At 38.0% G+C, this 15713-nt stretch overlaps 1 protein-coding gene across 3 annotated transcripts in view; it reads right to left on the bottom strand.

Moving 5' to 3' along the window:
* Positions 1 to 754: 754 nt before the first annotated feature.
* C1QTNF3 (C1q and TNF related 3) overlaps positions 755 to 15713 on the bottom strand; it is a 29605-nt gene continuing 14646 nt past the window's right edge. For all 3 annotated transcript variants that reach the window (XM_058564271.1, XM_058564268.1, XM_058564269.1), the window contains exons 4-6: positions 15116 to 15245; positions 5466 to 5565; positions 755 to 2837 (exon numbers count right to left, since the gene is read on the bottom strand). In XM_058564271.1, coding sequence (XP_058420254.1) covers positions 2678 to 2837; positions 5466 to 5565; positions 15116 to 15245 — 390 coding nt within the window. In that variant the 3' untranslated portion in view covers positions 755 to 2677. The remainder of the gene's footprint in view (positions 2838 to 5465; positions 5566 to 15115; positions 15246 to 15713) is intronic.

Genomic DNA, 15713 nt, shown 5'->3' with positions numbered 1-15713 from the left:
CACCTTTTATTCACAATATGCTCAATAAAATTCCTTCAATACAATCTCTTTGTTGTCCACAGTTCAAACGTAGCCTTTTCTACACTGGAAAATCACATAGCCTGATCGTTACATGAAGCAGTTTCCCACTGTATTGCATTTCGGCAACAAGCAGAAACCCACGTGCTTCATTTGTGGAGTTAGTCTTCAGATGGGGTTTAGAATTTAAAAGTTGGTTGCTTAGATGATACATTTAAATTTCCCATGACATCTACCCACAATCTCCTTTTTAGACCCTCAGTTTTAGGAAGACTTGTAAAATCAGTCTTCCAGATATAATTCTGGCCATCGGTAAAATTGTGAAACATTGATAATTATGTTGGCCTTCTCTCACTTCCCTTACTAATCACTCTTCTTCACACTTGGAACTTATCTGCAAGCCTGAAGTTCTCTCCACCTGCTGGAACCAAACCTAGAGTGTCTTTACTAAGGTGAACACTGGAATTAAGGCATCAACATAGAAAGACTTCAGGTGGGTGATGAAGAGCCCTTCCCCTCAGAGACATTCAGATTTCATTAAAGGACCCTCTAAACATCAATGTCTTCAAGACTCTGAGGATTGAAGTTATAATAATGGAATGACTAAAAAGTGGAGTTTTTTGTAGAGAAGTGACCCTGCTCTGTGCCCACATCATCGATTGTACAGCTATTTACGTCACTTGCACGAAAATATTTTAACTTTGCCTTAACAAATTGTAGTGACTTACAATTGTATGACTATTAAACTTTATTAAAAACATTATAAAACAGTACATTTAACAAAGGTGTCTTTATTTCCATATAATGCTTGTTACATTTTTCTTGCCTTAGTTTTATCTAAAACCCAGCCAATATTTTCCTCGCAGACACTTTATTAGTAGTGTATGTTCTTTAGATATGAAATCCCTTTGAGCAACATGCAACATTCAAATATCTATTGGCAATGCACTTCTACGAAATATTTATGACATTTGGTAATAGTAAACCTCAACCCCATGACCCCACAGTCCTGGAGAGGAGGTGGGGGACATACACAAAGTCACAAAAACATTGCCAGTCAAGCACGTTATAACTAATATCCATTCACTTTAAAATAGCCATTGCATGTGGATTCAGGAAGAGTTTAAAAACATTTGTAGATCAAAAGAAAAGGGTCAAAGGCTGACCTGAGCATGGAACACACTAAGATAGGGGCAGCCCTAATTAATTCTCTCCGCTTCTAGGTATAGGAAGTCATCAATACAAGTAAATCCATAGTTTAAAAGCCTTAGTGGGAATTCAAATTATAACAGAAAATAAATTAAGGGCTCATTACTTCTAAGGGAATTCATTATATGATATCTGTCAGATAGGTATCTCTCTAGTGCATTTCAAATATGATTCAACATCAGGGTAAACATGTATTCCAATGACGCTTTCTTTGCTTAAAATAGACCAGTTCTGGGTATTATCTTCAGAACTTATGGGACATTCTCATGAATATCGTTTTGGCAGGAGATTTAATCTTTTGAGAATAGATTTTTGAGGAGGGATAAGGAAAAGTCAAGTGGCATAGCTGCTTTGTGGATATTGATTAAATATGATAACAAAAGAATTTTTATAATTTTTTATTTAAAAACTGGTTGAAATTTTCTTGTATGTATCTTAAGTGGAATACTCTTATATTTTGTATCCATTAGTTTGACTGTATATAACTGAGTTTACAACTCCTTCAACAAGACATGTCAGTGTGTGTAAAGTTTATTAGGGTAATTTCTAAATTGAGAGAAAAAGTGATTATATCTGTACTAGATGTATCTAAGCTCAGCTCAGCTGGTTCTGTAAGCCAGAGTCAATAAAGGTCTATTACAATCTAAGAAACACAATGGAAAAGAGTCAATCTGATAAAGCCAGATAAGATAAACCCAATTCCAGATCATGAGAAAATTCTATTTCAAAAGTTACAAGCCATGAGAAGTCAAGATTTAATTACAGCAGTAACTGTATAAAAAAGGATGAATCAATTTTTTGTGGGCATTGTAAATACTTTGGCTATCTAAAAGCTATCTGGAATTACTAAAAAAAAAAAAAAAAAAATATATATATATATATATATATATGTACACTTCATGAATATTGACCCACTGGATCAAAGCGTTACTTCCCAGTCTAGGCTTTACTATGTTTAAATATTTTTGGTACCTAGGTCCTGGCAAGTACCCTTGTTCTTGCCCTGGCTCCAACATAATCACTGCACCCTATTCTCTCAAACGTTATAAAGAATCGTGAACCCAAAACCTCAGGGGTTCCTGAAAGATGGTATTAAATTAAAGATAGAGCAGCCAAAACTCTTTGCAAATGACTTCTCTGATGGGAATAATTATTTCCAACCTATATCAAGAGAAGAATTCTCTTTTAGGCACCTAGAGAAGAGTGATGAGGGTGCTGAGTATATCAGTCAAGGTCACTTGGGAAGACTGTTTTGTGGTTTATTCTTCTGAGCCCCTGAGTCATGCAGCATTATTGGTGCACCTGTAGCATGGTTAGCAATTAACAATAAAATTTAAAAAAATGTTTTAAATATAGCATGTAGAGCCCTTAACTCTAATGTCCCTCAGATCATAACAATACCAGCTCAGCTACAAGTCTTCCCTAAAGTGGAGCTGGTCTATTCATATATTTACTTAGTTTCAAAGAGCAGGAAGCCTGCAAAGGTGGAGAAGCGCTGGTGGTCCCCATGAAGAGCACCATTGCCCATTCTCAGCCAAACTTCATCTCCTTTGGCCAGCTTCAGCACTGCATGGTTACTGGATGTATCGGATTTCCCCTTTGTTTCATAGCTGGAAAATAAAAAAGGCATCAACTACTTAGTCTTTGCAGTGGACAGCCAGCTCTTTACCAAAACCCATCCCCCTCTTCTCTCCCAGACTCTCATGCACTTAGGTACAGTCCTGTGATTAAGTTCTCAAAATAGCATATGAACAGAAACAGCATGTACCATTTGTAGGACTGGCCAATACAACCCTCACAAACATCCCTTCTTGCTCCTTCCTCGTTATGACTGTCTGGACTGCTAATGACATGACCAGAATGACATTAGAAGCCATGTTGAAGCCTGAGTTCTTGAAGACTGTGTGGAGAAGAGCTTTCTTTCCCCTGCCCCAAACTGAAACAATCACTCTAAACTGTTCCATGAGAAGAAAAAGAATTTCTATTATGTTCAAGCCATTACATTGGGTCAATGTCATAGCAGTTTAATCTATCCTAACTAAATGTAGAATTTGGTACTGAAGGAGGGAGCTGCCATAACCCAAACTAAAATATGGTGCATTGGCTCATGGTCAGGCAGATAGCAGTGAGGAAACAAATACTGTGGGCTTGGAAGCTGGAGATCCGTGTTATACTGTGGCAAAACATTAGAGAAAACGTGATAACTTGGAAGGTTAATGGAAGGTAGACCTAATGGCTACCAAGCCTGTACTTCCTTTCTAAGGAAGTGATTGGAAAAAGCTGAAATACTCTTTGCTGCTTTTAGAAAGATGTTTCTAGAAAATATAAGCCAGACAAGAACTGATATGTTTGAAGAAGAGGAAGTGGAAAGAGAGTCTAGAAAGTTGGTACCTAACGGGGTTGGAAAAGCCAAGTGCTTTTACGCCAGAAAGCTTAGAGATAGAGTTGATGTCTTCCCGTTAAGATTTCTCATTCAATTAAATAGACACAGCCTGTGACACAATCTGAAGAATGAAAAATACTTCCCTTCTACCTAAATCTATTGTTTTGGAAGGCCTCCTGGTAGCCACCACTAGGTAGAGAGAGAAAGGCAAGAAGACAAGGAATCAAAGAAATAGGCTGAAAAACTGTGAAGAAAAGAACATTGGATGTGGTTTACTAACACATATAACAGACTGGTAGCAAGTGGAGCAAAAGCCTGCTAAGTTTCTGAGGACACAGTATTACCCCAAAACCCAAACCTGGCCTAAAAAGGGCTTGGGAGGTTCACTAAATACTACTCTTAGACCTCAAATTTGCACCAGCAGGAAGTGGGCTATGAAAAAGCCCCAAGGAGAACCTACTCACCTTTTAGATGTGGTGGAGAAAAATAAACAAGGAAGATCCTCCCAGAGACAGAACCCCAGGCCAAAGAGAAAAATAGCCAAGAGGCTGACTTGCTAGAAATGACTACTTGTCCCCCGAGACTCTGGGCTTTGAGTTGGGTGCATTACCTGTGGTTTAGGCTATCTCCCATGGGGGCAGAGATGGGGAGAAACCTATTCTACATGTAGGAAGAAGGATTCAACAGATATTTGTTAGCCACAGGGGTGGAAAAGTCTAGCTGTTCACCAGATCCCATCTCTCCTCTTCCACAGGAGAGGGTCTACAGTTCCTTGCAGCACCTGCATTGGTTGGTGGAGTTAAGGGTGAAGAACAACGTGACTAAATTCTCTAAATAGAATTTCTGATGCCTAAAAAATTCCACAAGCTTGTTGCTCTCTCCTCTGTGTGGCTCTGGCAACGTCAATGACCAGTGAGAATTCTATAGTTTTATAGATGGCAGAGCTGCTTTCATAGGCCTGTGTTCCCCCAAAAACCAGGCGGAGCAACCACCCCTCCCACACAATCCCTCCACGCAATCCCTCCTCTACCCTTTCTGCTGCCCCTCCCCCTCCCCCAACCTGGAACTGGTCAAGAAAAATAGAGTTCTAGTGCATTCCAGCCACTATATTCTGGATCTCTTTGTTGCCACAGTTTCACCTGCCTAACTTGCCTTTTTCTCTTCTGGCATTTCAAATACATCCTCCCACTGGAGGCCAGGCTCCAGAAGAAAATATGGCAGTCCTTACAAGCATCAAAAATAACAGGCAAAGGTAACAGCCACAAAGTTTCTCATAGATAATTCACGGCCCACTTAATCAGGGGAAAGGGAAAGATGTTGGGTCTCTGCCTCTCTCCCACATCCTAAGCTTACATCAGAGCAAGCGGCAATATTTCTTTTTAAAATAAATTTTTTTTCCAAGGACCCCTAGGGCTAGGTTGCTAGGATAAGTGTCAGAGCAGCAGCACAGCCTACAGAATGGGACCTACTCCCAGCTCTCAACCTGCCAGCCCACCAGGATGAGAGACAAGGCCATCAGCAGGGCTAAACTCTAGACAACAGGGGCAGGAGACAAGGCAGAAGAAGAAGGAAGGAAATAATGAGTTAAGAAAAGAATACAAATGATTAGTTATGGGAGGTGTTGCAAGCAATTAGCTCAAGGCCTCTCATTAACCTGCTGATGCTCAAGTTCATGAGATTAACTTCTTCCCAAACAGTTCGTTTAATCTGGCCATATGTTGGTATATGGGAGCTCTCAGTAAGGACAGAGTCCGTGTCAGGCTCTGTTGATTTCTCTACACCTCCCTGGCATTGGCCATCCTTTGAGCAAACAATGGCGGCATGGATGATACCCGTAAGAGAAAAGATCACCCACCTGTACATGCTGAAGACTGTATTGCCGTTGTGCATGAGATACACATACACTTCCTCAACATCCTCATGCTTCATCATGCTAAAGGTGAAGAAATACACACCTGAAAAAGGCAGGTATTCATCCACGTTTATATTAAAATATTGCACACTGAGGACCGGAAGATATGGCACGTGACTTCACCCTTCATTTGTTGGTATTCTATGGGTCATGTACTTTTTTCTTGGCCTTTATTTGTATGAGTGTCCCTTTATCTGCTTCCATGCTCAACCTGCTTTAAAATTTTTTGAGACTTTCTCAATATGTCCACTGTGTATTCCTAGTAAAATTACAAAGTCTTTAAGGGAAGGAGTCTATCTCATTGTGGCGTACCTCACTGCCTCCCCTTGCCCCTGACAAAGGGCTTAGAGTGAAGTACATGCTATTCCTTGGTATAGATTATTTATCATCAGCATCTACCACAAGACTCATATTGGCAAGACACAGAATCTTGCATGGATGAACACATGGCCCTCTATTGCCTAGCAAAATGAGCTGAGAATAACACTGCAATGGGTGAGTACACTCAGCACAGATGTTAGCCAAAGATAAGGAAGTGCTGGAGCACAGACTAAATGTTTATCAGTTCTGAAGAGAAACTTCTAGTAATCTCTCATGTTACTCATTGTAAATCGGTGATATTATGTACAATAAACACAAAGATCCAATTTTGAATCAGCAACATGACCTTGTTACCAGAATCTGAATTCTTCTCATTTGAAAAAGGTCAACATATTTTAAAAGATGTAAGTTATCTTGTAAGATTCAAGGGCTCCTAATGGAAAGCAATTTAATATGACCTGATATAATTTAAATGCCAGTGTAGAAAATACCTTCACTGAATGATTAAGAAGACTCGAATAACAGAAAGATCAGTGAAAAGGAAAATCTTCCCAACTCCAAGTGAGCTTGGATTTGACAATGTATTTTGGAAAGATGAATGAATATATGTCATCCAGGTCTTATTGATATCCATGCTACATCTGTAAACTAATGGCCTTTTCTTAGTCAGTTCGAGCAGCTATAACAAATACCATGGACTGGGTAGCTCATAAACAACAGAAATTTATTTCTCACAGTTCTGGAGCCTGGAAATTTGGGACCAGGGTGCCAGCATGGTCAGGTGAGGACCCTCTTCCGAGTTACAGACTTCTCACTGTGTCCTCACATGGCAGAGGGGCTAGGGTGCTCTGCGGAGCCTCTTTCACCAGGGTACTAATCCCATTCATAAGAGCTCCACTCTCATGACCTAATCACCTCCCAGAGGCCTCACCTGCTAATACCAACACCTTGGGCATTAAGTTTCAATGGATGAATTTTGGGGGAAACAGAAACATTAACATTCAGACCAGAGTGGGCCTTGTAAGAGAAAAAGCCAGAAACATCTTTAAAAAAGCACTGTGCACTTCTATGCTCCTTTCCAAAGGTGAAATCAAGTAAGATAGAAGCTGTAAGGGTACGGTGTTGATCCGTCTGTTTCTGAGTCAAGTCAAACCAAATAAAAAAGTATGATTATGCTTTATTTAGTGCCAAGTATGCATATTCAATGTCCTGGGAATAAAAGGAATGGTGTAAAAGTCAGTCATGCACATTCATATGGCTGAAGATTGGCCCACGGATAAAACGTAAAGGCAGATAAAAACTAGAGGATTCAAACAAAGTAGTTTGTATGTATTCAGCTTTTTACATTTTATAAAACTTCATATCAGATACACACACACACGACAATTTTCAATGCCTCAGGAAGATAAAGCTAGAATCAAAATGACAGGAAAATATATTAGTTTTCCTGAAAAAAATGATGACTACTCTAAAAAATAGATTGCAGAAACATTTTAGAAAGAGCAGACTAAGAAACTCAATGGCGAATAAATGAAATGCCTAGAGTTGGAAATACATAAGTAAATATATATTATATCCGTACGTGGCTTTCCTTTGCAAGGGAAGGTAATGAAAACAGAGGTAACACACTTAACACTATGGTTTTCAGGTCTTTGTGTTACTGTAACTGCAAAAATCAGCGTTCTCTGTCTCAGCACTATCAAAGTTGAAAAGTATAAAACAGTCATTTTGCAACCTATTGGATGAGGTTTCAACAGTAAAGTGGGAGTCAAATGATGGTTAGTATTGTGAGAATGATGTCCAGCCCAAAAGAGTTCTAAAAAACTACTCAATCCTTGGGTCTTGTTGGGGCCCAGGGCAGGCCAACACAAATTATCCCACAATAGCATATTGATTATTTTGAATTAAAGTTACTTGAAAAGTAAAAAGGGCTTTCTGACCCTCCTGTCTCTGTTCCCCTTGAAAGCAGTAAAAAATCTCTCATGTGAAAGGTGCTCTCCCTGCATCCTTATCACCAGAGCTGGGGCATTCAGGGCTGAGAAGCCTGCATAAACAAACCTTGCTAATCTACTACCTCCAGCCTAAACTCTGCTTAAATTCCTCACTATTTGTGTACCCCAAATCTAAGTTTCTTTGTCCTGTCAATTCTTCACAAATTTATTGTTTCTTTGTGTAAAAGATACATATACTGCATGCTTTGTTCACTCTTGGAGCATCATTTCTCTACGATCTCCAATACGTACTTATTAAACTGGGTTTTTCTACTGTTAATCTAGTCTTACGTCAATTTTATTATTAATCCAGCCACAGGAGCACAAGAAGGGAAGAAAAGGGATTTTCCCTGCCCCGATGGCTTCAATTATACAGCCATTGAAAATAATGGAACTATTGATTGAGAATATCCAGTTAATTACGTAATCTGTGGCACGGTGTTAAACAAAATAGTTGTAGGGAAATTATAACACAAACCCTCAGAGCAGAAAATCACATAAGAATGTTTAAAGCTGATTGAAGTGTGATGAAAGATTGCTTCTACTACTTCATATGTCAGTTCATTTCTGACTTTAGCTGGGTAGAAAAATAAATCAAAGCACACACTAAAGCATTTGCAACAATTCTAACATGGCCACTGCATCCATCAGAATTTTCTTCCTTTTCTTTTTGGATACCATATAGAGAAACAAGGAGAATTGAAAACAAATATCAAAAAGTATCCATTTTCTGCAAAACTAGGAGATTGAAAAAAATCAGTAAACTTAAAATACCTGTAAGTGCGATCAAATGTAACTGAGAGCAGGCAGAGTCACGTGGAGGCAACATGGGGGTTGGGCAGGGAATTCTGAGGAGGCCAAGTGGCAGCAGATCTCAAATAGCGCCAAGAAAAACACACTTCCTGATGGGGCCACTCTGGAGAACAGATGCTGAAAAGAAGCTCCTGTGAGCACGGCTGAGATGAAGCAACAGTTATATTTTGGGGGAAAGTTGCTAGATAAAGTACAGAAAGTGTGGAATGTGGTCCTGTAGTGGCAGATCTCAGAATCTGCCAGCAAAAATAAGGCTCCTAAAGGCATGATGACTGGCAAGTTCAAGGCTGGTTTCAGAAGTCTTCCTAGACCAGTGCAGTCTGAAGAGGCAGAGGAAGTGTGGCCGTACAGAAAACACACAGAGGGGCCATAATTAAAAGAACCAGTGATTCCCCTGGCAGCAGGGGAGGGAGTCATTGAGTTACCAAGCCTGGAAGACTGCTGGGGTCCCTCCTTCTCCCCAAGAAGATCCTGTGTATGGTTGGCCTAGGAAAATCCAACTCATCCAACCATCAGTTAATTTTAAAAAGTAGAAAAGAACAGCAAAAATTACCAATAGATGAAGAATATTCATCAAGAGGAAATGTTGTCACGTAATAGATGAAAAATGTAACCAAATATTCCATCGTGAGTTAAAAATATATTAATGAAGCAAATGTCTCTCTGAAAGAACATTATGAAACAGAGTGCAAGAACTCATGGTAGAAATGGCCAGGCAAGAGGAGGAACTGAAAACTGGGACATCATAATTAATGTAAGATACAGAAAAAGTTAAAAAAAAAAGCATCATAGAAACAAGAGAGAAGAAATTGGAAAAAGCAAAAAGGAGAATTAACCCTCAGAAGATGCAATTGAGGACATGCAGGATGGAAATAGAAAAAGCAAACAACATGAAATGGAAATAAAGAGCACCAAAAGATTAGAGAAAATAATAGATACAGAAGACAGACTAAGAAAAGTTAATAACGAAACAAAACATAATTGAAGTCCTTAAAGAAATTAACCAATGGTGTACTAAGGTGCAGGGGGAGGGGTAAAGGGTGAGGGAGAAAGCTAGGGAGATGCTTGTGAGTGGTCCACCCCACAGGGGAGGAGTATTTTATCACTGACATTATTTAGAATTGCTGGCCTATGATGATAAAAATCTAGCTGATTTTTAATTGGTTTCCTTATAGCTTTAAAATATTCTATAAACAATGTACCCTCTTATTGTCTGATTTCTTAATACAAGTTGGACTGCTCCCGCTGCCACCCCACCTTAATACAACGATGAGAAAAAAAACAGTATTTATGTTTATATTTAAAAATAGAATTTAAAAAACTTTCCTGGACAAAAAGAAGGCTTATACCCACATATCAAAAGGACACACTGCATAGCAGGAAAATTTGACCCAGAATGATCGACACTTATCCTTGGAAAATCATGGAACTTTGAAGTTAAAGAATTCTTTGAGAAGTCAAGCAAAAAGATTAAGCCACTTATAAGGGGAAAAACTCAGACTTATTTCAGAGTTCTCTAGGCCAAATGCCAAAAGATTGGGCAAAAAAAAAGAAAAAATGTAAGCCAAGGTTTTTATATGCAGCTAGGTTTACAACAAACAGTTTAGAATACATAAAGCCTCAGGGAATATTGATGTCATAAGTCTTCTTGAAAAAATATTTAGAGGATAAAGCTTAGTTAAAGATGTCTGGGAAACTTTGGTAAAATGACTAATGGTGAACATTGAATATATTAAACTGCAGAATAAGTCTAAACCAATCACCCCTGGTTGAGAAGCTCTACTCTAAAAGATAACTGACGGTCTAAAGCAAAGATGGTAGCAATTTATTGTGTGCTTCCAGCATGTAAAAATTTTAAATGTATAACAACGATAATGCAAAGGATGAAAGGGAAGAATTAGGAATACATTGTTGCAAGGTCATTACACTACACATTAAGCAGTCTAATATTATTTGAATGTAGATTCTGATTAATTAGCAGTTAATATTGTAAAATCTAGGGCAACAACTGAAAAATAATTTAGGAAGGAATTTTAAATAATAAGTCAATAGAGATAAAATTGAATAAAAAATGTGCTCAATTAACCAAAGAGATGGGGAAAAAAAGAGAAAACAGAAACAACAGGTAGGGCAAATAGAAAACAGCATATCAATTATGATTGATCCAAACATATCAGTAACTACATTAAGTGTGAATGACCTAAACACTCCAGCTAAAGGACAGAGATTGTCAGATTAGATAAAAAAGAAATCAAGATAACTATATGTTGTCTACAAGAAAACCACTTTAAGTATAAAGATATAGATTGGTTTAAAATAAAAGGGTGATGGGCCGGCCCCGTGGCTTAGCGGTTAAGTGCGTGCACTCTGGTGCTGGCAGCCTGGGTTCGGATCCCGGGTGTGCACTGAAGCACTGCTTCTCTGGCCATGCTGAGGCCGCGTCCCATATACAGCAACTAGAAGGATGTGCAACTATGACATACAACAATCTACTGTGGCTTTGGGGGAAAAAAATAAGTAAATAAATAAAATTATAAAAAAAATAATAATAATAAAATAAAAGGGTGGGAAGATACACCATGCAAACATTATCCAAAAGAAAGCTGGAGTAGCTATAATATATTAAACAAAGTAGACTTCAGAAATATTATCAAAGATAACTCACTAACAATCTAAATATCTTTCAACTCATGAATGGATAAACAAACTGTAATACATCTATTCAGTGGAATACTACATAGAAAGAAAAAGAAACAAACTACTGATTCATGCATAGACATGGATGAATCTTAAATGCATTTTGCTAAGTGAAAGAAGCCAGACCCAAAAGACTATATATTGTACGATTCCATTTGTATGACATTCTGGAATTACAGGGATGGAAAACAGATCAGTAGTTTTCAGGGGTTAGGGTTCGCAGGAGGCAACTACAAAGGGATAGCACAAGGGAATTTTGGGGATGATGTAACTGTTCTGTTTGATACTGTGGAGGTGGAGAGCCATCTCTCTCATGCGCTTGTCAAAACCAAAAGAACTGTACACCACAAAGAATGAGTTTTGCTGTATGCAGAATTTTTAAAACTCAATCAGAATGTCAGGGAAACTCAAGATGAGACTGACAAATAAATCTAGCTGTGTTACAAATGAATGAAGTAACCAAACTGGAGGGCATGGGGAAAAAAGGATGTGACAGTGTTTTGACTGGATACTGTAAAGATAAAAAGAATTGTACAGAAACATTATACCCTAGTTGGTAAATTTGTTTGCCAGGGGACATGGGTTAGCAATTTTGTAACTATTTTACTTGCATACAAAGGTTCAACAAGTGAGTAAATACATTATAGATTATGAGAGCCAGGTTTCTCACTATCAAAGAAAGCAGTTACAAATAAAGGGAATGCTAGAATGAACTGAGTGGTGCTGGGTTGGAGACAGATGTGTCATAATGAACTCACATTTGTCTGTTTTTCAACACACAATATCTAGATAGATAGATAGATAGATAGATAGATAGATAGATAGATAGACAGATAGATAGATGGATATATGTCTGTCTCTGGATTAGCATACATACATACATTTCCTAGCTCTGTCCGTTAATAGGACCTAGAAGCTGTGACACCCCAGTAGCAAGGAGCATATCTAGCACCCAGATCTTGGTTTCTAAATACCAATCTCCAGTAAAAGGAACCGGGGCTTCTTGGAAAAGTGGGTATTTCCACAGCTGGGACAGAGAAAAATGCAAGATGGGCCTGATGCTGCTTGTGGTGCTCCAAAGTTAGGAATTGTGCGGAGCTGAATAATAGCCCGCTAATATGCCCATGTCTTGAATCCTCAAGATCTATGAATGTTACTTTCCATGGCAAAAGGGACTTTGCAGGGCTGATTAAATTCAGTATCTTGAGATGGTGAGATTATCCTGAGTTATCTGGGTGGATAATCACACTGTCCTTATAAGAAAGCCACAGGAGAAGTCAGAATCTGAGAGGAGAAGGTGATAAGACAACGGAAGCAGAGATTGAAGTGATGTGGCCTTGAGACGAGTAATATCGACAGCCTCTAACAGTTGGAAGAAGTATGCCCGTAGAGCTTCTGGAGGAACCAGCACTGCCTCTACCTTGACTTTAGCCCAGTTGGTCTGATTTTGGACTTCTGACCTCTAGAACTGTAAGAGAATAAATCTGAGTTGTTTTATACCCCTTAGATTGTGGTGATTTGTTACAGCAGCGATAGGAAACAAATTCAGAAGTGCTCAAAACGTAAAAAATAAAGGAGGAGCAAGTTGAAAGGACATAAGAGCCAACTTGAAAATGCTCCCAACAGCCAGAGATGGAACAATTTGAACATCATAAAAAATGATAGTATTGACTATAATAATCCAAATAATAAAATAAATAGACACGAGTCTCTACTGACATAAATAAACGATTGAATAAATAAATAATAGGGGAGAAGGAACAACTCTTCTTTACAGAATAATTCTGATTAATAAATATGGAAGAAATGAGTGAAATAGAAAACCACCAATACAAGATCACAATAATAATTGCTGTAAGCAAGATTCACTAATGGTGAAAAAAAAATGGTGGATGAAAGTTTAAGGAGAAATAGTGGGGCCAGCCCGGTGGCGCACTGGTTAGGTGCGCGCGCTCTGCTTCAGTGGCCCGGGGTTCGCAGGTTCAGATCTCAGGCGCACACCGACGCACCGCTTGTCAAGCCATGCTGTGACAGCGTCCCATATAAAGTGGAGAAAGATGGGCATGGATGTTAGCCTGGGGCCAATCTTCCTCAGCACAAAAAGTGGAGGATTGGCATTGGATGTTAGCTCAGGGCTGGTCTTCCTCACAAAAAAAAAAAAAAAAGGAGAAAGAGTATTTTCATAGTATCAAAGTATCTCCGTAAAAATATGTATTAATTACAATGGGAAACTGGGGACTTTAACGGAGAAACCTGGCAGACCCTATCTTAACCAAGTGATCAAGGTGAACATCGCCAGTGATAAGATTTATCAGCATCATGTCCCCCCTGATATGATATATAGAGAAGAGTACATCACCTCCACAGTATTCTTAAAATTCATAACATCAATCTAATCATGAGAAAATATCAGATAAACTTAAAATGAGAACTATTTTACAAAATGCATGACCAATACTTTTTAAGATTGCTAAGGTCATGAAAGACAAGGAAAGTCTGAGGATCTGTCCAGATAAGAAGAGATTAGGGAGACATGACAACCAAATGTAATGTCAGATCTTAGACTGGTTCCTAGAACAAGACAAGGACATAAGTGGAAACCCTGATGAAATCTGAATAAAGTCTGTAACTTAGTCAGTAGTATTATACCAAGAGGTGCATTTATTCATTTTAGTCATTGTACTTTGGTTATATAAAGTGTTAACATTAGGAGAAGTTGGTTAAAAGGGATATAAGAATTTTGTAATATTTTTGTAATTCACTTGTTAGTTTAAAATTATTTCAAAGTAAAAAGTATTTTTTTAAAAATAGCATTTTTTATCGATCAAATGTCCAGACATTTGAAAGCACAATTTGTTGATGAGGCTATCAGGAGACAAATACATTTATACCTTGTCAATAGCACTATATTGGCACAACTCTAAGAGAGCAATTTACCAAAACGGATCAAATGTACAGATACGTGTACTCTTTGATCGAGCCATCTTATTCCTGGTATTTTAACCTACAGACAGACCCATAAGTGCTCAGTTACAAATAGTGTATTCAAAGTTATCTGTTGCAGCATTGACTTTATAACAGAAAAATGGAAACGACTCGAATGTTCAGCAACAGGGAAGTGATCAAATACGCTTTGGTACATCTAGTTGTAAAAAAGAATGAAGTAATGATATGGAAAGATCTCTAACATATATTGTTAGTTTAAAAACAAGCAAAGTACACTCAGAATGTGAAATAAGCTAGCTTTTATGTAAAAACAAGGAGAGAAAATATATTTGCATAAGCAAACTATTTGACTTATTAAATATGTAAATATATTATCTACTTAATTTTTTTTTAACTAAAAAAGTAGAATCAAGCACTTTTTGGGGTGGCAAGGGGAGGACAAAGTTATGAGACATTTAAACTGTGAGGATCATGATCTACGGACTTTTAAAGTCAGAGGAAACTAAGCCCTCTTGGGGATTATTTGGTTCAATTCAAATCAGAGTCAATCTTAGTAACCATGGCCATCATTTTTTTAAGTCTTTTTGTCTTTTCAGATTCTAATTCATTTACTTTGAAATCCAAACAGAAATCTATATATGAGCTGCTTGTTTTAACTGGAATCAGAGTTCTTAACTCCCTTGGTGTCCTTCCTTCTTTGTTCCCTCTCCCTTCATCTTTTCCTCCCTCCCTCCCTCCCTCCCTCCCTCCTTCCTTCCTTCCTTCTTTCTCTTTCTTGATTGCTAGATTGATTGATTCATTCATTCATTTATTTTTACATCTCACCTGATACTGGGGCCCCAAATCTACCAGTCATGACATCAAAGAAGTTTCCAATGTTGGTCTCAACACTGCTGAAGATAATCCCACTGTTCTGATTGCTGAAGTGAGTTGCCAGGGAAGCCATGAATGCAATCTAAGGAAATAGTTAGCAGTTAATTAACAGACAATTTATCTTAAAGAAATAAAGTGTTTATACAAGTAAGTTTATTTCAAATTTTTGTAACAGCAAGATTGGAAATAATTTAAACATTAATCTATAGAGAAAGAATTAATAAATCATGGTAATTTCTAACATTTTTTATGCTATGCAGCCATTAAAGTGATAATATACATCAATAGTTTTAAATGTGTGTTGCAATGGACATTGGACTTTAAAATGTTTTTGAAACATTAAAATTTTATTAGCAAATAATACTGGGAAAATTTGGATGAAATCTTATTAAATGCACATTGGCATATTAAAGAATCTGAGAAACCCTGCAGCAAAACAACTTTTTAATTTTTTTAATGCTGTATTATTTTCCCCCAAAAGACATCAACTTTCAGTCCCGTCCCCCTACACATCTCTGGGGAGGGGAGAAGGGCTGGAGATTGAGTTCAG

The sequence above is a fragment of the Diceros bicornis genome, chromosome 20 (genome assembly GCF_020826845.1).
Source record: "Diceros bicornis minor isolate mBicDic1 chromosome 20, mDicBic1.mat.cur, whole genome shotgun sequence".
Taxonomy (NCBI): Eukaryota; Metazoa; Chordata; class Mammalia; order Perissodactyla; family Rhinocerotidae; genus Diceros; species Diceros bicornis.
The sequence above is the reverse complement of the archived record's forward strand: the minus strand, read 5'-3'. Positions and strand labels throughout refer to the sequence as shown.